The 24,402-nt window shown below is 39.8% G+C and overlaps 1 protein-coding gene across 1 annotated transcript in view; it reads right to left on the minus strand.

The window, feature by feature from the left end:
* LOC142259028 (uncharacterized) overlaps nucleotides 1–24,402 on the minus strand; it is a 125,846-nt gene that overhangs the window by 81,828 nt on the left and 19,616 nt on the right. Inside the window, exons 3-4 of the mRNA XM_075331564.1 lie at nucleotides 17,431–18,792; nucleotides 3,661–3,915 (exon numbers count right to left, since the gene is read on the minus strand). Coding sequence (XP_075187679.1) covers nucleotides 3,661–3,915; nucleotides 17,431–18,792 — 1,617 coding nt within the window. The remainder of the gene's footprint in view (nucleotides 1–3,660; nucleotides 3,916–17,430; nucleotides 18,793–24,402) is intronic.

Below are 24,402 nucleotides of genomic sequence, written 5' to 3' on the forward strand. Positions count from 1 at the left end.
GATGGACTGAGTAATATTTCTGGATTGAAATTAGGTTTATTGTACTAACAGAAAATGTGCAATTCGCATTTAAACAAAATTTGAACGGTGCAAAAGTATGGGCACCCTTATCAATTTCTTGATTTGAACACTCCTAACTACTTTTTACTGACTTACTAAGGCACTAAATTGGTTTTGTAACCTCATTGAGCTTTGAACTTCATAGGCAGGTGTATCCAATCATGAGAAAAGGTATTTAAGGTGGCCACTTGCAAGTTGTTCTCCTATTTGAATCTCCTATGAAGAGTGGTATCATGGGCTCCTCAAAACAACTCTCAAATGATCTGAAAACAAAGATTATGCAACATAGTTGTTCAGGGGAAGGATACAAAAAGTTGTCTCAGAGATTTAAACTGTCAGTTTCCACTGTGAGGAACATAGTAAGGAAATGGAAGAACACAGGTACAGTTCTTGTTAAGCCCAGAAGTGGCAGGCCAAGAAAAATATCAGAAAGGCAGAGAAGAAGAATGGTGAGAACAGTCAAGGACAATCCACAGACCACCTCCAAAGACCTGCAGCTTCATCTTGCTGCAGATAGTGTCACTGTGCATCGGTCAACAATACAGCGCACTTTGCACAAGGAGAAGCTGTATGGGAGAGTGATGCGAAAGAAGCCGTTTCTGCAAGCACGCCACAAACAGAGTCGCCTGAGGTATGCAAAAGCACATTTGGACAAGTCAGTTACATTTTGGAAGAAGGTCCTGTGGACTGATGAAACAAAGATTGAGTTGTTTGGTCATACAAAAAGGTGTTATGCATGGAGGCATAAAAACACGGCATTCCAAGAAAAGCACTTGCTACCCACAATAAAATTTGGTGGAGGTTCCATCATGCTTTGGGGCTGTGTGGCCAATGCCGGCACCGGGAATCTTGTTAAAGTTGAGGGTCGCATGGATTCAACTCAGTATTAGCAGATTCATGACAATAATGTGCAAGAATCAGTGACGAAGTTGAAGTTACGCAGGGGATGGATATTTCAGCAAGACAATGATCCAAAACACCGCTCCAAATCTACTCAGGCATTCATGCAGAGGAACAATTACAATGTTCTGGAATGGCCATCCCAGTCCCCAGACCTGAATATCATTGAAAATCTGTGGGAGGATTTGAAGCGTGCTGTCCATGCTCGGCGACCATCAAACTTAACTGAACTGGAATTGTTTTGTAAACAGGAATGGTCAAATATACCTTCATCCAGGATCCAGGAACTCATTAAAAGCTACAGGAAGCGACTAGAGGCTGTTATTTTTGCAAAAGGAGGATCTACAAAATATTAATGTCACTTTTATGTTGAGGTGCCCATACTTTTGCACCATTCAAATTTTGTTTAAATGCGGATTGCACATTTTCTGTTAGTACAATAAACCTCATTTCAATCCAGAAATATTACTCAGTCCATCAGTTATTAGATATATGAAACTGAAATAGCTGTTGCAAAAACCCAAATTGTTATAAAGAAAAAAGGTTAACATTAATAGGGGTGTCCAAACTTTTTCATAAGACTGTACATAGCAACAGATAAAATCAAAATTATTTTATTAAAGACGTTATTTTAAAAGACTTTTTTTAAAAAAACATTTTTTTGAGAAAATAGAACAATGAAGGGGATATTTGCCAATAAATGATCTTTCCATTAACCACTTCACTTCACATACGTGTGTGTCACAGAAAACCACAAATATTCACTTAGGGTTGTAATTTTTCAGTGTGCAGAGAAAATGGGAGATAAAATAGCATGCTAAAAGAAAGAAAAACTCCCAGAAAATATTGCACAACCCCAGGGGGAAGTATTGTACAGCCCCAGGGAGAAAAGAAGAAGGAACAAGCGGTGATTTATAAAACCTCACAATAGCAAATAAATATTGCACTCTCCCATAAATGTGGAAACAATTGCATGCAAGTACATATTATAAGAGTTATTGCCAATATGGCTTTTTTAGACAGAAAAACATATTAAAGTAAAAGTTTGAATTGACTTGCCCATATAAGAAGAGATAAGAATGCCCAAAGGGGATACAAATAAGAGGGCAGTGAAATCACAATTAGTTTTAGGATAAATGATACTGTCTAGAAAGAAGTACTGACTTTATAGTAAATTGAGGAGTGCCAGCCAAGGATAAACTGAAAAATTACAACCCTAAGTGAATATTTGTGGTTTCCTGTGATACACACGTATGTGAAGTGGTTAATGGAAGGATTGTTTATTGGCAAATATCCCCTTTATTGTTCTATTTTCTCAAAAAAATGTTGTTTTTTTAAAAATGTCTTTTAAAATAATGTCTTTAATAAAATAATTTTGATTTTATCTGTTGCGATTGTACCCACAAAATGGTATATCTGTTCAATCCTAAATGTTTCCTCTCCTGGCGGTGAGAATTGAGACACAAATTCTGCTTTAGAGTATAAACTAAACAGGTGGGGGGGTAAGAAGATGGTTCAAGCGAGTGATACCTCTATTTCTCAACCAGGAGTATCCTCTAGTGGTTACCCCTGGCAAAAATATTGGATTGTTAAAAAAATTAAGAAGTGGCGATGGGTTTGTTTGCCGTAAATACTGAAATCGATTTGACCTCCATAACATCACGGTATTGTAGGAGAAGGGGGCTGATTCCGCCATCTTAAGAGGCAGTGGACCTGTCATCCAAATTAAACTGCTAATAGTGTATGGCGCCAGCAAGGTGTCTTCTAGTTTGACCCACCTGGGGGTCTAGTTGCCCATCATGATAGCGGAAATTTGTGCAAATTGGGCTGCTTTATAATAATGGGAGAAATTAGGGCGGGATATTCCACACCATCTTTTATGGCTGAAGAGTGTTTGTTGTGCTATCCTCGCTCTTTTATTATTCCAAATTAACTTAGATATCTCTGCATGTATTCTTTTAAACATTTTTTGTGGCAGGTGTATAGACAATGAGCGAAATAAATATAAAAATCGTGAAAGAGTATTCATCTTAATTGCATGAATTCTGCCTAGAAATGATATGGAGGGTTGTGACCATTTCTTGAAGTCTTGTACCATCTGTTGGAGAGAGGTTCCATTTAAACAATGTACTCCTATGATTGGTTAAGTTGACCCCTAAAATGGGATATAGTGAGATTGTCTCTGGGGTTTAAAGTTTGAGAGTATATTGGTTTGAATATTGGTTGGCGTATTTAGGGAAAGTGCTTCCGTCTTATCTACATTCACTTTTAACCCAGAGAGAGATTCAAATCTATGTAGCAGCGAAAAGAAGTTAGCAAGAGATATGTGAGGGTCTGACATTGTCAGGAGCAAATCATCAGCAAATAGGCTTAATTTATAGTCCTCAAGACCAATTTTGTAACCCCCTATGTCTGGGTCTTCTCTAATAGCCTAGGCCAGAGGTTCCATCGTTAATGCAAACAGGGCCGGTGATAATGGACACCCCTGTCTAGTACCCCGTCCAATGCGTATCGGTTGTGGGCTAGTAGTGGGGAGTTTTAGGTACGCCGTGGGGTTGTTATAGAGAAAATGTATAGTTCGGATGAAGTTCTGAGTGAACTCTAATCTATCCAACACCCTATATAGGTATGGCCACATTACCGAGTCAAAGGCTTTTTCTATATCGTGGGTGAGAAGGAGTACTGACGATTTGGACTTACTGGCATGTTGAATTATTTTGAGATTTTTACGGATGTTGTGTGGTGCCTGGCAAAACGGGATGAATCCGACTTGGTCTGGATGTATAAGTGCTTGTAGTCCTCGATTAATTCTACTAGCCAAAATAGAGGTAAAGAGCTTCAGGTCAACATTCAAAAGTGATATAAGCCTGTAGTTTTTCACTTGCAGGGGGTCTTTTTTGGGTTTTGGTAAAACAGTTATATGTTCTAGGAGAAATTCCAGGGGCATCGCTTTACCTTCGAGCATGTAATTACATATGTTTATAATATGGGGTTTCAAAATGTGAATTAATTTCTTATAATAAACTGCCGAGAGTCCATCCGGGCCGCAGGCTTTGTGAGGTTTTAACTTTTTAACCATTTCCTCGACCTCTTCGTTAGTGACTCGAGCTTAAAGTGTTGCTGAGAAATTCGGGGTAAGGGTAGGAAGATTTATGGAATTTAAAAAGCTATGTATTGCATTTGGGGTAGCAGGTGTTGGCTGGGTATATAAAGATTGATAAAAGTTATAAAATAACTGGTATACTCTATCAGGATTGGAGGTTTGGCCTCCCTGATTGTCGTTTAATGTGTATACTGAGTTAATCCTTTCCATATCGCTAAGTTTTCTTGCTAATGGTTTATCTATTTTATTGGAAAGTTTGTAGTATGTCGCTTGCGTCCATCTTAGTGCTCGCTCCGTTTTGTTGCCAAAAAAAGTTTGTAGTTGAAATGTAATATCCGTTATACGTTTGGTAAGATGGATAGTGGGATATGATTGCTTTGCTGCCTCTAACCTTAACAAGGTAATTTCCAGCTCTCTTTGAGCAGCAGTTCTGTCTTTTTTTTTTTTTTTTGAAGCATTCTTGATAAAGGATCCCGTGATATATATTTTGTGATGATAAGCAGTATTTAAAGGGAAAGTCATCAAACACATTGTGCTGCAAACTATTGTGTAAAAGTCACACATTTTGTGCAACACACCTTAGTTGTTCAAACATTTTGTGACTTTTGACATTTTTTATTTTGAAATGTAAGAGAAGTTTAGTGAAAGAGGGTGGTGCCGAAAACCGTCAGACAGATTCACAATAATTTGTGCCCTTTTATGATATGTGATTTTGTCTATTGTACTCTTTTTACTATTATTAATTGTTAAACAATTACTGTATTTTTTCTACTTTAAGACACATCCCCCCCCAAAAAAAATGTGCAGGAAGGGGGGGGTTGTCTCATAGTCCGAATGCTCCTGACTGTGGCTGGAGGAGTGGTAGTGGAGGAGTGAGTCACAGGAGGCAGGAACCAGCGCTGGGGCTAACAGTGTGCCTTCTAATAACAAAAGTGAATATTGACTGCTGCTCACTCCCATAATCCTGTCTACCTCTAGACACTGAAGCGAAAATCGAGGGGTGTGTGGCATTATGGGCGTGGGGAGCAGTGACTATTACTTCTTTTTAATAATTCACTTGTCCCCAAGCCCATAATCCCAGGTGTGGGAAGCAGTGAATATTCCGGCAGCTGATATCTGCGTGTAACTGCAGGTGCATGGCAGTGACGTCATGTGATGCGCCGCTGATACACTGAATTCACTTGCCAGCATCAAAGACAACACCACACACAGGGGGAGCAGAGGGATGGTGAGTATAATCATTTTTTTATTTCTGCAATGTGATGAGGGATATTATACCAGGATGACAGCAGGGGCAGACATATCATTGGTGCAACCTGCAGCCCAAGAGGTAAGGGGGCCCATTTTCACTTGTAAATAATAAGATGGGGATCATATATACCAGGATAAGGGACATATATTCTGAAATGGGCTTAGGATGGGGATCATATATATTAGTATGATTGCAATATATACCAGGATGAGAGGTATACATACCAGCATGGGGATCATATATACCAGGATGAGCCCAGGATGAAGGCCATATATACCAGGATGGGAGAAAGATGGGGAACATATATACCAGGAAGAACGACATATACACCAAGATCAGAGACACATACAGTACAGACCAAAAGTTTGGACACCCCTTCTCATTCAAAGAGTTTTCTTTATTTTCAGGACTCTGAAAATTGTAGATTCACATTGAAGGCATGAAAACTATGAATTAAAACATGTGGAATGAAATACTTAGAAAAGTGTGAAATGGACTTCCGGATCAGTTCCTGGCTGAGGTGACAGCATAGAGGGGAAGCTCCTGCCACCCCCCGGAGAAACCGACAGAAAATAACTCACCCGGACACGTGGACGAGACAAAAAGACCGCAGTGGGGAATCAGAAGCCAGCAGGCATGGAGCGGTACCTGCTGAGAAGTGCTGGCTGCAGCGAGGGGTCCTGGAGAAGCAGCGATTCTGATGTGCAGCGTGGGGAGGAAGAAATTAACATGGCGCCGGAGAGTCTGATGGAGGAGGGGTCGGAGTCCCAGCTGCAAGCCGCGTTAACACAGAACAGGAGAGGGGGAGATAAAGGAGATGTGAGCGATGAGTCAGAAGAGGGGGCTGGTGAGAGATGGATGCAGGGGACAGAAGAGGGAGGAACTCAGTGGGAAGATGAAGGCGACATGGAAGAGGATGAGAGAGGGGAAGGAGGAGGTGCCAAGGAAAGGGTGCACAGTGGAGCAGCAGGAAGAGACGGGAAAATAATCAAGCAACATAAGGGACCTAATCCTGAAAGACCTCACCAGAAGCTACATGCCAGAAACACTAATACCCCCTATAAAGAAAACAAGAAGCAGCCAGGAACACCAATGTCTCAAGCATGCAAGTTACTGCTGGGAGAGAGAGGTAAAAGCTCAGTGCAAAATAAGAAATATAAGACAATAGCACCACCTGCAGGCCAAAACAAGTACAACCAGGAGCTCAATATAGATTATAAAAAATTAGCTGAAGAAGTGGCATCACAACTGTCAAAAGACATCAAAGTGGTCATTGAGACAGCCATACAAACATCATTTGCTGCTATGCAAAAGCAGATAAACGTCCAGGCATCTAGACTGGCAGAAACGGAACAGAGAATATCTGATTCTGAAGAAACAATTTTGGCTATGCAAGGACAAATAGCAAGTCTAGTGAAGTCTAATGAATATCTGAAAGACAAGGCTGAAGACTTGGAGAATCGATCGAGACGTAATAATTTACGTATAGTCGGGCTGCCAGAATCGGTATCATTGGGGCAACTGGACAATATATGTGAGCTGGAGCTACCTCAGGCCTTAGGCATAAAGGCAAAATTCAGAGTAGAAAGGGCTCATAGAGTGGGACCACTGCGACAACAAGAGGCGAACAAGGGAGAGGAACAGAATCTCAACAAGAAAAACCCGGTGAGGGCTAGACAGGTGATAGTTAAATATCTAGATTACAACCACAAGGAGGAGATACTGAGGGCCTTTAGAGAACGAAAGCGCCCGTTACATTACCATTGTATGTAACCCCCTTCTCATGTACAGCACCATGGAACTAATGGTGCTCTATAAATAAATAATAATAATAATAAAAAGGCAATAGATTTCTGATTTTTGGAGATTACTCGGCTGAAGTATCTAGAAGAAGAAAAGAATTTAGTAAAATTTGCACATTTCTATATAACAAAAAAATAAAGTGCCAGCTGATGTACCCTGCTACACTAAAAGTTAAAAACCTCAATGGCTCGTTTGCTTACTACAAAGATTAGAAAAAAGCAGAAAATGCTATCATGGCAGAGCAAGACAAGTCCCGGCCAGATGGACAAAAAAGAGGATCTAGTGGAGAAGGGAGCAACAGAAGAAGATCCTCCATGAGCCCAGGAAAAGATCCGGAACATCTCGGAGGGCAAGCGCAAGATGAGAGCAGAAAGGAGAGAGAACAAGCCCAGGATCACAACAACTTACTCCTCGCTCGGATCACAGAGAATAACTCTTGGGGAAGATTCAGGACAACTGAAATTAACTAGATCCCTTTTGTCATTTGTCGAGGAGAGAGGGGCGAGGGGTCGTGAGAGGTGGAAGGGGAGGTTATGTGCCAATTTTTGGGCCTCCTCCTTTGACTCACTGCTTCACCTTCCCCCCTCTTTTTTTCCCCCTCTTCCCTCACCTCCTCTTTCCTTTGTTCAAGATCGGCATACAGACACAAATGAAGTGGATCTAATCTGAACGTCAGGATGGTTTCCAGGACTTAGAGCTAAGTTGGACCCGAAAGTTTTTTTTTTCTTTTCTTTTTCTTAAGAGGTTTTAACATATTGTCTCAATCTCCTCATATCATTCGGGGCTCGTTCATGATAGTCCGGGGATAGAATGTATACTTTAAGGGGGGGGGACTAGGGAGCTTAATGGTTTGGTCAGGAAAAGTGGAAGTCACTAACATGGCGAAAAGTGCCAAAAATTTCTCGATAGGGAAAACATGTTTCACAGTTACTTGTTTTTTGTTACTTTTGTTATACTTACAAGGTGGGGAAGGGGAGTGTCAATTCTGGGGGGCTAACAATTTATTTAGTGATGATTGTCTCGTCTATCGGGAGGCTAGGGCCCACAGGAGAGGGACCAGCAAAAGCAGAATGCATTAGTAAGCATGGTACAAATAATTACGTGGAACGTTAAAGGTCTGAGATCTCCTAACAAACGAGCAATGATATTGAGACGCCTGAAAAGACTTAAAACAGACATTGCACTATTACAGGAAACGCACTTGGGGAAGGAGGATTTTTTCCGCATGAAGAAACACTGGGTGGGCACCGTATACGGGGCAGAGGCACAAGGCAGGAAAGCGGGTACCATGATTCTAATAAATAAACAACTAAGTCATGAAGTAGTGACACACGAGGCTGATGACCAGGGAAGGTGGCAACACTTAGCAATCATTAGTCCAGCGGGCAAACTTAGTATTTATAATGTTTACGGTCCAAACGCACAACAGAACTCCTTTCATGAAGGCATAAAGGCCAGCTTACTAACAGAGGGGGGGGGAACTAACATAATTGTGGGAGGAGACTTTAACACAGTTTCAGACTCAGCGGAGGATAGGAGGAGGAGGGAGGAGTGGGTAGGAAACATGGACAGGAGGTCAGACAATAGAGAGGTAACATTAGAAGATGTAGGATTGAAAGATATCTGGAGACTAACGCATCCGCATGATAGAGAATATACGCACTTCTCACACCCACATGATAGTTGGTCACGTATTGACCAGTTCTGGATATCTCAAGACCTAGTGAATGGAGTACAAAACTGTGAGATAGAGAACATGGTGATATCAGACCATAGTCCAGTGAGATTGGGCATTAGAGAAAAATTCAAGAGAGGTACAGATATCATATGGAGATTTCCATCGTTTCTTCTTAGACAAGAAAACGTCCAAAAAATATTGCAAGAGTGGTGGGGAGACTTCATAGAAGACAACAAGGAACATAAAGGGACACCAGTGTTATATTGAGAAATGGCAAAGGCGGTCTTGAGGGGTCGATTGATGGGGTATGCGGCCATGATCAAACGGAAAACTAATGAAAACTATAATGCCCTGAGTGAAGCAGTGCGGGTAGCTTACACTAAGTACTTGGCAAACAGATCTCCCACAGCTAAAGACAGATGGCTGGAGGCGAAAAGGGGATTTGATGATTGGGCCAAAAAGAAGGAACAATTATTCTGGTCGCACAAAGAAGCTGAGTTGCATAGATTCGGCAACAAGGCGGGGAGAATGTTGGCAAACCTGGTAAGGGGCAGCAGAAAGATGACAGTGATCTCCAAACTGAAAACAAAGGGGGGAGGGATAACCACGGACCCTAAGGAAATTAATAAACTGCTGGATTATTATAGAAAATTATATGGGCCAGGAGATAATGACATGACTGACGACGCAGAATGGTTGAGACAAGCACACATGCCCAGGTTAAATGAGGAAGACTTGAGTGCCCTGAATGCACCTATTACAGTGGAGGAGGTAATGAGAAAAACTGGGGACCAACAAGGCACCGGGACCTGACGGTTTTAATAGCGAATTTTACAAGGCTATGAAGGATATGATCTCGCCGGATCTTACGGCTGTATTTAATGCATTCCTGGAAGGAGGGGAAATTCCCAAAAATTCTAATGTAGCATACATCAAACTACTCACCAAGGGGACCAAAGACCTAGATGATCCCTCTAGCTATAGGCCCATATCGCTTATAAACCAGGATTTAAAAATAATGTCCAAGATCATGGCTAACAGGTTGGCCATGATTCTACCGAGGATCATTACAGAACACCAGGTCGGGTTTAGGCTCTCTACCACACCCCTTGAGTGGACATGGAGGCCACGCCCCCTCCTGGAATCTCTCAGGAGTCCTCCCAAAGGTAGATGTGTGAGACCTGATTACTATGCACCTGTGTAGTCACACCTCGGTCAGCCTTCTGGATTACCTGTATTGCACTGCCCCCAGCATGGGTGCAGTACTCAGTGGTGCCTGACCAAGTCAGGGGCGCCACAGTCTCATGTTCAAAAAAGTCATCCTTATATATGGAGAATCTCCAATCAAAGTCGTACTAGCCAAGGGCCAATCAGAACCGCCGACATATTGTTCCCCTAAGAAATGGAAGTGAAATATGCTAGCATTGGTGAGGACATGTGGTGCCGATGACGTCCAAACCCCATGTTACGCTAATGGTGGTGGGAGGGGGGGTGGACCACGAAGGGGGGTGCACACCTCCCCCCAAAACACACACACACCGCCACACACACACTACACACACACTGGGAACCACAAACACCCCCCTACACAGACACCCACACACACACAGACAAACACCGCGGCACACACAAATATACGCACATACCGCGCAACACACACACATTGCACAAAACATACCTCCCCCAAAACACACACACACACGCACCCCACAGCCACACCCACACAAACCGTGCAACACACACAGCACCACACACACACAATGCTACAGACACACAGCGCCCCACATACAACGCAACACACAACGCAACACACAAACAACACCGCTCTCACCCCCCCCAGACAACACCCAGAACATTTACAGTGCCCTACACACACACTTGGCAACTACACACAGCAACATCTATATACAGTGCCTACAAGTAGTATTCAACCCCCTGCAGATTTGTCAGGTTTGATAAGATGCAAATAAGTTAGAGCCTGCAAACTTCAAACAAGAGCAGGATTTATTAACAGATGCATAAATCTTACAAACCAACAAGTTATGTTGCTCAGTTAAATTTTAATAAATTTTCAACATAAAAGTGTGGGTCAATTATTATTCAACCCCTAGGTTTAATATTTTGTAGAATAACCCTTGTTTGCAATTACAGCTAATAATCGTCTTTTATAAGACCTGATCAGGCCGGCACAGGTCTCTGGAGTTATCTTGGCCCACTCCTCCATGCAGATCTTCTCCAAGTTATCTAGGTTCTTTGGGTGTCTCATGTGGACTTTAATCTTGAGCTCCTTCCACAAGTTTTCAATTGGGTTAAGGTCAGGAGACTGACTAGGCCACTGCAACACCTTGATTTTTTTTTCCCTCTTGAACCAGGCCTTGGTTTTCTTGGCTGTGTGCTTTGGGTCGTTGTCTTGTTGGAAGATGAAATGACGACCCATCTTAAGATCCTTGATGGAGGAGCGAAGGTTCTTGGCCAAAATCTCCAGGTAGGCCGTGCTATCCATCTCCCCATGGATGCGGACCAGATGGCCAGGCCCCTTGGCTGAGAAACAGCCCCACAGCGTGATGCTGCCACCACCATACTTGACTGTAGGGATGGTATTCTTGGGGTCGTATGCAGTGCCATCCAGTCTCCAAACGTCACGTGTGTGGTTGACACCAACGATCTCGATCTTGGTCTCATCAGACCAGAGAACCTTGAACCAGTCTGTCTCAGAGTCCTCCAAGTGATCATGAGCAAACTGTAGACGAGCCTTGACATGACGCTTTGAAAGTAAAGGTACCTTACGGGCTCGTCTGGAACGGAGACCATTGCGGTGGAGTACGTTACTTATGTTATTGACTGAAACCAATGTCCCCACTGCCATGAGATCTTCCCGGAGCTCCTTCCTTGTTGTCCTTGGGTTAGCCTTGACTCTTCAGACAAGCCTGGCCTCGGCACGGGTGGAAACTTTCAAAGGCTGTCCAGGCCGTGGAAGGCTAACAGTAGTTCCATAAGTCTTCCACTTCCGGATGATGCTCCCAACAGTGGAGACAGGTAGGCCCAACTCCTTGGAAAGGGTTTTGTACCCCTTGCCAGCCTTGTGACCCTCCACGATCTTGTCTCTGACGGCCTTGGAATGCTCCTTTGTCTTTCCCATGTTGACCAAGTATGAGTGCTGTTCACAAGTTTGGGGAGGGTCTTAATTAGTCAGAAAAGGGTGGAAAAAGAGATAATTAATCCAAACATGTGAAGCTCATTGTTCTTTGTGCCTGAAATACTTCTTAATACTTTAGGGGAACCAAACAGAATTCTTGTGGTTTGAGAGTTTGAATAATAAATGACCCTCTGAATAAACTTTTCACAATTTAAAAAAAATAATAAAAAAAGAAATAACATTCTTTTTTGCTGCAGTGCATTTCACACTTCCAGGCTGATCTACAGTCCAAATGTCACAATGCCAAGTTAATTCTGAATGTGTAAACCTGCTAAATCTGCAGGGGGTTGAATACTACTTGTAGGCACTGTATATATATAACACAAATCATACATTACCTACATAATAAATTCTAGAATACCCGATGCGTAGAATCGAGCCACCTTCTAGTATATATATATATATATATATATATATATATATATATATTTATATATTTATTTTCATATAGTATATTGTATACTTAAAATTAGTGACCGTATAATCCAAGTTATGTTTTCATTTAGTTTAAGAAATTACAGTTTAATTTTATAAACAATAAATGTTATATCTGTATATAAATAATAATATTTAAAAATTAATGATAAGGAATAAGTATAACTTACTTTAAGTGTTTCATTTTTTCTCAGTACTATGATAATAATTTTATTCTTTTATTTTCCTCAGAATTTCTCAGTAAAGCAGATTGATGAAGTATTAAATTCTTTATTTATAAATTAATTCTTATCCTCAAACAGGTAACATATATCTTATATTGTGTAAGGCTTACAAAAGCATGCTTAATAATAATAATTATTATTATTATTTTCTCAGGTACCAATCGCTAGAGGACCATCAATTTTAACATTTCTTTTTAGGAATATGAATACATATATCTTTCTTAGTACTATTAATAATGTAACTAATATGTGTAACCTGAGTTTTTGGAGTGGAATACTTACACGCGTATTGTTGTTGATGGAATGCTCTTTGCATCTTTGTACTTAACTAAGGCATGTGACATTGAATACTGAGCTAATAATATGTGACTGTTAGTGGCCAAAAAGTACAGTATTTGTATTACTCATGAGTATATGTGATAAATGTAATTTGCATATTTAAAGAAGTACTTCAAATTAAATGATAATATCTTTAAAATGCACATAAATAATAATTGGAGATCAAAAGGAATATGTGTTTGTCAATGTCTATGTGGACAGTCCTGTATATACATGAGAGTTTACAGTCTAATTGACTGAACAGCTGTTGACTGAAATTCTATCCAGAAACGTTTGAAGCTTAAAAGAAAAAAACAAACCACTTCTTAACTTCAAAGTTTATATGGATATATATATATATATATATATATATATATATATATTATATTATTTTAAAAAATATATAAATAGGATAAAATAAGTTTAAAGTACATAAGCATTAATAATGAAGGAATTTATACAGAATATATCTTATTCATATACATATTTCTTTAGTATAGATGTGTGTCAGTGCCCATTTCAAAGGTTTACTCCGAAGACTCTTATTTTAGAAAAGTATTCCCAATATCTTTACTTTTATACAGTTATGTTATTTATTTTACTGATACACAGATTGGTAAACATTTTCTTTTCAAATATAAAAGTAATGTAAAGTTGTATCCTGAAGATAAATAACAAATTTTAATTTAATTTAAACTTGATATGAGTTTTTTTTTATAACATCACATTTTATTATATTAAGAGGAAAAAAGTTTTGGTCCTAATTATATATTTTTTGGTTAATATACATGTCTTCACATTATTCTAATAATCAATATTAATGAAGTACAAAGGAAAATTATCAGGAATAAAAAAATTGAAGTATGGTAATCACAATGCATTTATATACTAAAGAAGAGTATTATCAGCAAGGTTACATGCATGACTTAATTATTTCTATAGGTTAATGATATGACATATCATATGATATGACAGGTATGGAAATCATATAAGATATTGGTAATATTAAGGTTGTGTTACTAAGGTCATGTGTCATATACATATAAAGCCTTATTTTTATTCCAAATTTATCTTTTATTTTTATTCCGATTTTCATTTTTCCTTTTTATTTCTATTTTTTTATTTTGATTATTTTTAATTCAATATTTGAATTGTAAATCAAAATTTTAATTCTACAATTTTTATTTTTCCTTCTAATTTTTAATATCTCAATTGAGAAAACACTTCAATATTTAGTTAAGTAATGTCTAATATAAGAATATTAGTTTATTAAATATGAATCACAATAAAAAGGAAAAGTTCCAATTTTTGGAAGACAAGAACACTTCATTCATCGATATATTCATTCATTTACTTCCTTGTAATATATTATTCTTACATTAGTATGTTAACACAATAAGGATGAAATATTGGTTATAGTTACACAGTTTCTTATATAGTAGGTTATTTAATAAATAATAGACAAATCAAATAAATTAAATTAGAGTAATAAAGATGGAAGATCAAGGTACATCTAGGTTTAACGTCCTACAATAATATATTCTTAATCAATAATAATCATTTATGGTAATATTGTGTTTTGATGGAATCATCCAGTCTTTTCTTAAAGGTTGTTTTATTGATTGTCAATTATTACCCCTTTGCTTTAGCATTTTACAAATGATCTTACTAAATAAGCCACACTGTTGCCTTTTATATTTATAATATGGTATATATTATAGGTACATATTATATTATTTCATATTTAGTATTAAATTTTGGTTACATTCAAACACATTGCCACCTATGGGTTGGAAAAATAATTACACCAATGCCAAAAAAATTGTATTACATGAAAATACTATCGTATATACCACTATGCAGCATTTCATCATTCTAAGTATCAATTATATTAATACTTTTACGATAATAATAATAATGACATGGTATTATAATACTAGATTTATCATATGCCGTGACATTTATTAGTGGTAGTACTATTACCATATTTTGGTATTTAGATAGTGAATGAAGTCTTCAATCAAGATTACAGAAAGACAAAAGACTTTTACTATTTTCTAAAAAAGTCAAAAGTGATGCTACAAAAAGTTGCAGAAGCTGATACCCAGAAGTCCAAAAGGTAACGTCTCAAATAAGACTGTGTCAATTACAATACACTGACCGCTTCTGGACTGCAGAAGAATGGTAATCTTATGACGCCAGGATGGACAATGTTATAAAAAGTCTCTGTTTTGTTATCATTTCCAAACCTTCAAGATGCGGGATTGTCAGGAAGCTGCAACCCTGACAAATGTTCTGTGCATTAAGACTTAACCACAGTTACCAAGGAGAGCAAGAAAGTGTTAAAGTTAACCCCTGTCGTGCTGACCAAAAACGTCTCATCACCTGTTCCAGGAATGACAACAGGCAGCGCAGAGGATCCAAGGTGACTAATGTAAATTTCACTGCACAGATATCAAAGGCCTATGCTATTCTTCTACACTTATGACCTTTCTGTTTTATCGACATTTGATCATGGACTTTGGTTAAATATATGGACTTTGCAAATAAAGAATAAAGCTTATGGATCTAACAATGATAAATGGAATAACGGACTAGACCATCAAGAAAAAGAGTATACCATAAAAGGGATCACCAAACACATGTATTAAATAGATACATAATCTTTATTTGAAAGCACAGAAACCACACTACCGAACACACTGGCAGTGTGGGACACACAAGAAATGTAGATTAAAAACAATTAAAAAAGCCAATCAGGCATACAGTTCAAAGTCAGAACCCTCTATGAGGAAATAGTAGCATATAAAATGCTTGTAGGAACCTCTCTATAATGAAACTGGTAGGCAAAAAAACAAAAAACAAATGTTAATTAATTAAGGCCTATAGCTATACATAGTATCTGGAAAAACGATGCAAAATGAGTACAGAATAGCAATGTTCACATGTAGCTCCTCAGAAGAGACATAGATAGGTCAATGCCTAAGGGACCGATAGAATACATATATTAATGCAGTTACAGCTATAGCAAGGATATAATCACATTGGCTAGACTAACAAATTAGTACTGGCCTGCAATAGTACAATACAATACATATAAGGTTAGGCCAAGGGCTTAGTCCTGTGTGAACTAAACACTATTGGAATAGATGGGACAAGTGCAAATTTGTGTATCAAATACTCCAATAAGACATAATACTATACCAAATGGAATAACGGACTGTATCAAATCGATAACCATTCATTTTTTATCAAAGGATTTATTTCAAAAGAATGTATTTATGCCAGATGACATCGGATATAAGAAGACATCATCCCGGAGGACATCAGATGATGACCGGATCTGTTTTGCATATTTTTAGTTTTAGGAAAGTATAATTGTGTATTTTATATGATTATCAGTCACGGCCTACCATAACATGAATCCACATTATTATATTGTTGAACATACAACATGAATAATGCAAAATTGATTATCATTTTCATCATTATTATTGACATTAATCCACTATCGCCAAAGAAGGAAAGAAGATCTGTTATCTTAATGATATATTAATTTATTTTGTGGGTTTCATTAATAATAATTTACCCGCCTCAAGGGGGAATTGTAAAAACATTGTTGACAGTCCTGTCTATATTGGAGGGCATAATTTATTGAAAACAGTACTTATAGAAATTAATATTTTGAGTCTTTATTGAATATAGCTAGATGCTGACATTGAATATATATATATATATATATATATATATACTGTCTTTAAACTTCTAGAGGCTTACATCATGCGTTCAGCAGAATCTCCCTATATGGTTTTGAACAGCTGCATATATAACATGATACTTCTAAGGAGAGGGGTCTCTCTTGCTCTGAAGAGCCAAGCTATACACATGTCAAGCGGCTGAACCATCCACCCATCCAAGAAGAAGCAACACATGCGGGTCTCCAGCATGTCATCCATTCAGGAACCTGGGAAAGATGAATGAAGACTTCTACAGATTTAGTTAAAGATATGGACTATTATTGAACTCTTCACGTAAGCGAACAAAGAATACTATTTTTCATTTCTGTTACTGAACTAATAAACTGTTCTATTTTTGTGATATACTCAATATAAAATACATTATTTATTTTTTTACATTTTTGAAGTCTATCGGTTCTTATATCTCATCGCGTATATAAAGAAAAATATATTTAAGGGATATATTTTTAACACTCATCTGACAACAGGACCTGATTAATGATAAAAAAAACAGTTGGCAAATTTTGAAAGCAAGAATGGCTGCTCCGCTCTGTTGGTTTTCTGATGGTTGGCAAAACTTGATTTACCAGTTAAACATTTCAATTATTCACAACATGAAAAAGGTTCATTCCCTGTGCGGCTTCTTCACATGTTTAACAAGATCTGATTTCTGAGGATTACATTTTGCACATTCAAAACATAATAATGGTTTATTTTGTGTGATTTTTTTGATGGTAAACAAGACTTGATTTCCTAGTAAAATATTTACCACATTTTGAGCATGAAAATGGCTTCTCCCCTGTGTGAGATCTTTGATGTGAAACAAGTTCTGATTTCTGAACAAAACATTTCCCACACTCTGAACATAAAAATGGCTTCTCCCCTGTGTGATTTTTCTGATGTGTAAGAAGATGTGATTTCTGGATAAAACATTTCCCACATTCTGAACATGAAAATGGCTTCTCCCCTGTGTGAGATCTTTGATGTGAAACAAGTTCTGATTTCTGAACAAAACATTTCCCACATTCTGAACATGAAAATGGCTTCTCCCCTGTGTGATTTTTCTGATGTGTAAGAAGATGTGATTTCTGGATAAAACATTTCCCACATTCTGAACATGAAAATGGCTTCTCCCCTGTGTGAGATCTTTGATGTGAAACAAGTTCTGATTTCTGAACAAAACATTTCCCACACTCTGAACATAAAAATGGCTTCTCCCCTATGTGAATTTTCTGATGTCTAACAAGGTTTGATTTCCGAAGAAAACTTTTTCCACACTCTGAACATGAAAATGGCTTCTCCCCTGTGTGATTTTTCTGATGTGTAACAAGATGTGATTTGTGGATAAAACATTTCCCACATACTGAACATGAAAATGGCTTCTCCCCTATGTGAATTTTCTGATGTCTAACAAGGTTTGATTTCCGAAGAAAACTTTTTCCACACTCTGAACATGAAAATGGCTTCTCCCCTGTGTGATTTTTCTGATGTGTAACAAGATGTGATTTGTGGATAAAACATTTCCCACATACTGAACATGAAAATGGCTTCTCCCCTGTGTGAATTTTCTGATGTCTAACAAGATGTGATCTCTGAATAAAACATTTCCGACACTCTGAGCATGAAAATGGACTCTTACTAGAGTTATTTTTTTGATGGTTAGCAAGGGTTATTCTCCGAGTAAAACATTTTTCACCTTCTGAGCTTGAAAATGGCTTCTTCCCTGTATGAGTTTTTTGATGTTTTAAAAGATCTGATTTCTGAATAAAACATTTCCCACATTTTGAACACAAATATGGCTTCTCCCCTGTGTGAATTTTGTAATGTATAACAAGATCTGATTTCTGAGTAAAACATCTACTGCATTCTGAGCATGAAAATGGTTTCTCCCCTGTGTGAGTTTTTTGATGATCGCAATTCTGGACTTGTTTGAAAACAGCTGATGATAGATTTTTCCTAGGAAGGACTGAAGGTATATCTGGGACAGCAGCATGCTCTTCATATGTATCATGTGTGATACTTTGATCATCTGTTTTAAATTCTGAAGATATTAGAGGTCCAGATGAACTCCCAATACAGTCATCCGCTAAAAATAAACATAATGTTATTTAATGATATTATTTTGAAAGTACAGTTTTTTAAACCATAACAGCAGAAATTAAATTAGGGAAAAAAATATTCTGAATCTGTTTTCCAATTTTGAGATCTAAGAGTTACATCTTTGTTAGTTGAGACCTTCCATTCCTGTATCCAAGTTATCTCTCCAGTAGTACCAGTTCTCTGAAATGTGCTACAATAAATAATTTGAGTGATTGTCACAATGTGACTGCAGGATAACGAGGGACAGAGGGCTCCTATACTGTTCCTCATGTGAGAAGACCCTAGGCTATCCCTAACCTCTGGATTACCCCTGAAGGAGGAGATGCCAGAGTCTTGTGCCTTACTATTCTCCTGACCAGATCTAATCTGTTATCCCCCAAGGGAAGGAAGGGGCAATAGTATGATTGAAACACAGATTAAAACAGATGGGAAAACCAAAATTCATGCACACTGCGAACGCACAGAAATAAAGAGTGAGAGACTAAGGAGAAAAGCAAGAGCAGGAAGACAGCAACAAAAAGACAGCAAAGGATAACACCACAACTGCCCACAGAAATAATGAACACAAATACCAGAAGTTAGTTTGAATCACAACACTTCATCACACCTGTATAGGTAAACAATAGCTGGCATTAATGGCATATACAGGAGGGAAGGGAATGACACTATCTTCCCTACAGCATATGATCAAAGACATTAACAAGCAGCCCAGGAGAGAATAACCTTACTAGACTAAATAGACTCAGTTTGTTGATCACAGACATCAAAGAAGTTAACAGGCAGAGTGTCAGAATCAGTAGTTTCTACAGATCCTGATGCCGCCATGACAGTTGACGATGCCTGCAAAAGTCTCCTTGTGACATTGATCCACAACATAGACAATTTCAAAGAGATTTTTTTATTGAAAATAAAATAGTTAAAGCCACATCTAATAAAAAAAAATTAGCTCCTATGTGACAATTCACCTGTATCCGCTCCATTCTGTAGTTCCTGCTGCTGCGCGACTGATCAGGGAGGAGTGGTGAAAAAACACATCTTATATCATCAACTTTTCTCGAACGTTTATGGATTGTTGTAATTAATTTTATATTTTGAACATTCAAAGAGCACCAATACAGCAGCGATAATGAACTTAGTAACTAGGGATGATCAAATACCCTATTATTCGCTCCGCCGAATATCCGACGAATACCTCACAGTTATTCGATTATTCACGAATATTCAGCCCCCAATGCAAGTCTATGGGAAACCAGAATAATTTTATGTTGGACCCGTCGGTGAGCTGTGGTGACTGAGGAAGAGGCGGAAATGGATGGGAAAAGGCAGAAACAGTATGGGCACAGCCTATAGAAGGTGCCTCACTGCATCTCTGCCCTCTCCCGTTTCATCCAAGATGATAGGACGCACACTAACACGCCGCCCGAATTCCCCCTCTTCTTCTGATTTCTGTCGCATGAGCCATGACACATGCGACAGAAAACTACTCCCCGAGTCCAGCTAAGTCACCCCCCCCATACGCCCCCGTTGTTCCCCTGCTGTTTTTACCTTTTTGCAGCGCTGATCCCCCGCGTCCCTCCTCCTTCACAATGAACACTATGCACATGCGCAGAGCACGGCTGTCAGCTCAGCTCAGCTTCCTGTGTTCCGTGAGAACGGCTGTGGAGCTGCGCTGAATGCACGCACTCTGCTGCTGTGACCTGGGGAGGGTAGGTGCAGATTCTTTTCACCCACACGCCTCACATGGAGCGTCTGAACTCCTAGAAAATGGGGGACACGTTCCCTGAGCATGCCCCCTATATTCTAGAAGGTCCAGAGTCGTCGTGGGACTTCCAAAATGGATTACAAGAGATTTTTTTTTCTTTACAATAAATTGGTGAAAGAGGGAATGTTTTGGGGAGTGTTTTTTCAAATAATTTTTTTTTTGGCATCTATTTTTTTTCTACTTTTATTACTGACAGTTGGTGATGTCAGGTATCTGATAGACACCATGACATCACAAACTGCTGGGCTTGATGTCAGGTGACATTACACATCTGGTATCAACCCCATTTATTACAGCATTTGCCACCGCATCAGGGCAACGAGATGCGCCATTTCTGGGGCGGCTGCGGCCTGCTATTTTTAGGCTGGGAAGGGCCAATAATTATGGACCTTCCTACCCTGAGAATACCAGAACCACAGCTGTCTGCTTTACCTTGGCTGATGAACCAATTTGAGGGGAATCCCATTTTTTTTAAATTTCTTTCTAAATAATTCTAAAAATGTATGTCTTTATCTATTAACCTGACTAGAGCTGAACCTGTCCTCATACCTCATGCATTCAGAGACTTTGCTGATGTGTTTTCTGTTTCTGACTCTGAAAAATTACCTCCACACCGAGATTATGACTGCCCCAAGTTCCCCCAATTCCCGACTCCCCAAAGGTAGGATTTATAATCTTTCTGGTCCACAACGTCAGGCCATGAAAGATTATATAGCAGACAGTCTGCAGAGAGGGCTTATCAGACCATCCAGGTCACCAGTCGGCGCTGGATTCTTTTTTGTGGAGAAAAAAGATGGTGGCCTCAGACCTTGTATTGACTACCATGAACTTAATGCTATTACTGTAAAGAATCAGTACCCTCTGCCACTCATACCCAAGACTCTTTAACCAGCTCACAGGAGCCCGGTGCTTCACAAAGCTGGATCTCAGGGGTGCATATAACCTAATCCGCATCAGAGAAGGAGATGAGTGGAAAATAGCATTAAACACTATGAGTACCTGGTAATGCCTTTTGGGTTAAGTAATGCGCCGGCTGTCTTTCAGAACTTTGTTAATGACATTTTCAGAGATATCTATGGTCAATATGTGGTGGTCTATCTGGATGACATCCTGATTTATTCTCCTGATGCGAAGTCACATGTCAAACATGTCCGCACTGTACTCCAGAGACTCAGGGAGAACTTCCTGTTTGCTAAGTATGAAAAATGTGTTTTTTTTGTTGATGAGGTTAATTTCCTGGGTTATATATTGTCTGCAGAAGGCTTCCGCATGGATCCCTCTAAGCTACAACCGATTAAGGAGTGGGTGCAACCCAAGTCTCTGAAAGCCTTGCAGCGTTTCCTTGGGTTTGCAAATTATTATCGAAATTGTATCTCCAGGAAAGGAAAAAATCTAGCGCAGCGCCACCTATTGGAAGTAGTGATCCGAAAAGTCAGAAGTGGATTTTTAACAATCCTTTGCATATGACTTAGGATTTTATGCCAGATCAGAATCCCAATTTGCAGACATGGTGTTTTCGGGGTGCTTGCCCCTCGTCAGTGCAAAGTATGGTGTGTCTGATCTGGCTCAAATTATTATCGCAAATTTATTAAGGATTTTTCCAACATTGCCAAACCCCTCACCGATTTGACTAAAAAGGGGGCTGATGTGATTAATTGGAAGCCAGAGGCGATCCATGCCTTCTCTAAATTAAAACAATGTTTTTCCTCAGACCCTATTCTGGTTCAGCCTGACCTTACGCGTCCATTTATTGTAGAAGTCGATGCATCCGAGGTTGGAGTGGGGGCGGTGCTATCACAAGGTACTCCGTCTCTCACTCAACTTCGTCCTTGTGCCTTCTTTTCCCGCAAATTTTCTCCGACCGAGAGAAACTATGATATTGGTAATCGTGAGCTGTTGGACATTAAATGGGCCTTCGAGGAATAGCGCCACTTCCTCGAGGGCGCCAAACATAAGGTCACAGTCATCACAGACCATAAGAACCTCACTTATCTGGAATCTGCTAAGAGACTTAATCCTAGGAAAGCTAGGTGGGCATTGTTCTTTTCCAGATTTGATTTTGTGGTAATGTTCCGGCCCGGTACCAAGAACACAAGAGCTGATGCACTTTCCCGTTGCTTCTGTCCCTCTCACTCAGAAAACATCGAACCAGTCCCTATTTTAGCTAAAGGCATTGTTGTGTCATCGGTATCCATAGATTTGATAGAACAAATCCGTGATGCCCAAGACCAGACCCCTGAAACCACTCCTGATCGTAAACTGTTTGTCGCTCCCCCACTTCGTCTACGGGTACTTAAGGAGTCCCATAATTCTCTCCTTGCAGGTCACCCTGGTATAGGCAATACCCTCCGACTTGTAACTAGGAACTTTTGGTGGCCAACAGTAGCAAAGGACTGTAAGGAATACGTACTGGCCTGTGAAACTTGTGCTCGAGCCAAGACACCCCATATCCGTCTCGCTGGATTTCTCCAGTCCCTACCTCTTCCAGAAAGTCCATGGACCCATCTCTCCATGGACTTCATCACTGACCTCCCACCCTCGGAAGGGAAGACTTGAATCTGGGTAGTAGTGGATAGTTTCATCATAGTTTTTAAGGTTGAAGGGAGACTCTAAGGGGCACTTTGCACACTGCGACATCGCAGGTGCGATGTCGGTGGGGTCAAATTGAAAATGACGCACTTCCGGCATCGCATGCGACATCGCAGTGTGTAAAGGCTGGATGATACGATTAACGAGCGCAAAAGCGTCGTAATCGTATCATCGGTGCAGCGTCGGCGTAATCCATGATTACGCTGACGCGACGGTCCGATGTTGTTCCTCGCTCCTGCGGCTGCACACATCGCTGTGTGTGAAGTCGCAGGAGCGAGGAACGTCTCCTACCGGCCTCACTGCGGCTTCCGTAGGATATGCGGAGGGAAGGAGGTGGGCAGGATGTTGACATCCTGCTCATCTCCGCCCCTCCGGTCTGATTGGCCGCCTGCCGTGTGACGTCGCAGTGACGCCGCATGACCCGCCCCCTTAACAAGGAGGCGGGTCGCCGGCCACAGGGACGTCGCACGGCAGGTGAGTGTGTGTGTGAAGCTGGCGTAGCGATAACTTTCGCTACGCCAGCTATCACCACATATCGCTGCTGCGACGGGGGCGGGCACTATCGCACTCGGCATCGCAGCATCGGCCTGCGATGTCGCAGTGTGCAAAGTGCCCCTTAGTCCATCTAGTTCAACCCGTAGCCTAACATGTTGATCCAGAGGAAGGCAAAAAAAAACCCAATGTGGCAAACAAGTTCCAATGGGGAAAAAATTTCCTTCCTGACTCCACATCCGGCAATCAGACTAGTTCCCTGGATCAATACCCTGTCATAAAATCTAATATACATAACTGGTAATATTAAATTTTTCAAGAAAGGCATCCAGGCTCTGCTTAAATGTAAGTAGTGAATCACTCATTACAACATCATGCGGCAGAGAGTTCCATAGTCTCACTGCTCGTACAGTAAAGAATCCTCGTCTGTGATTATGATTAAATCTTCTTTCCTCAAGACGTAGCGGATGCCCCCGTGTTCCAGTCGCAGGCCTAGGTGTAAAAAGATCTTTGGAAAGGTCTCTGTACTGTCCCCTCATATATTTATACATTGTGATTAGATCCCCCCTAAGCCTTCGTTTTTCCAAACTAAATAACCCCAAGTTTAATAACCTGTCTTGGTATTGCATTCCCCCCATTCCTCTAATAATCTTGGTCGCTCTTCTCTGCACCCTCTCCAGTTCAGCTATGTCCTTCTTATATATCGGTGACCAGAATTGTACACAGTATTCTAAGTGCGGTCGCACTAGTGAC

This window comes from Anomaloglossus baeobatrachus, assembly GCF_048569485.1.
Source record: "Anomaloglossus baeobatrachus isolate aAnoBae1 chromosome 5 unlocalized genomic scaffold, aAnoBae1.hap1 SUPER_5_unloc_22, whole genome shotgun sequence".
NCBI lineage: Eukaryota > Metazoa > Chordata > Amphibia > Anura > Aromobatidae > Anomaloglossus > Anomaloglossus baeobatrachus.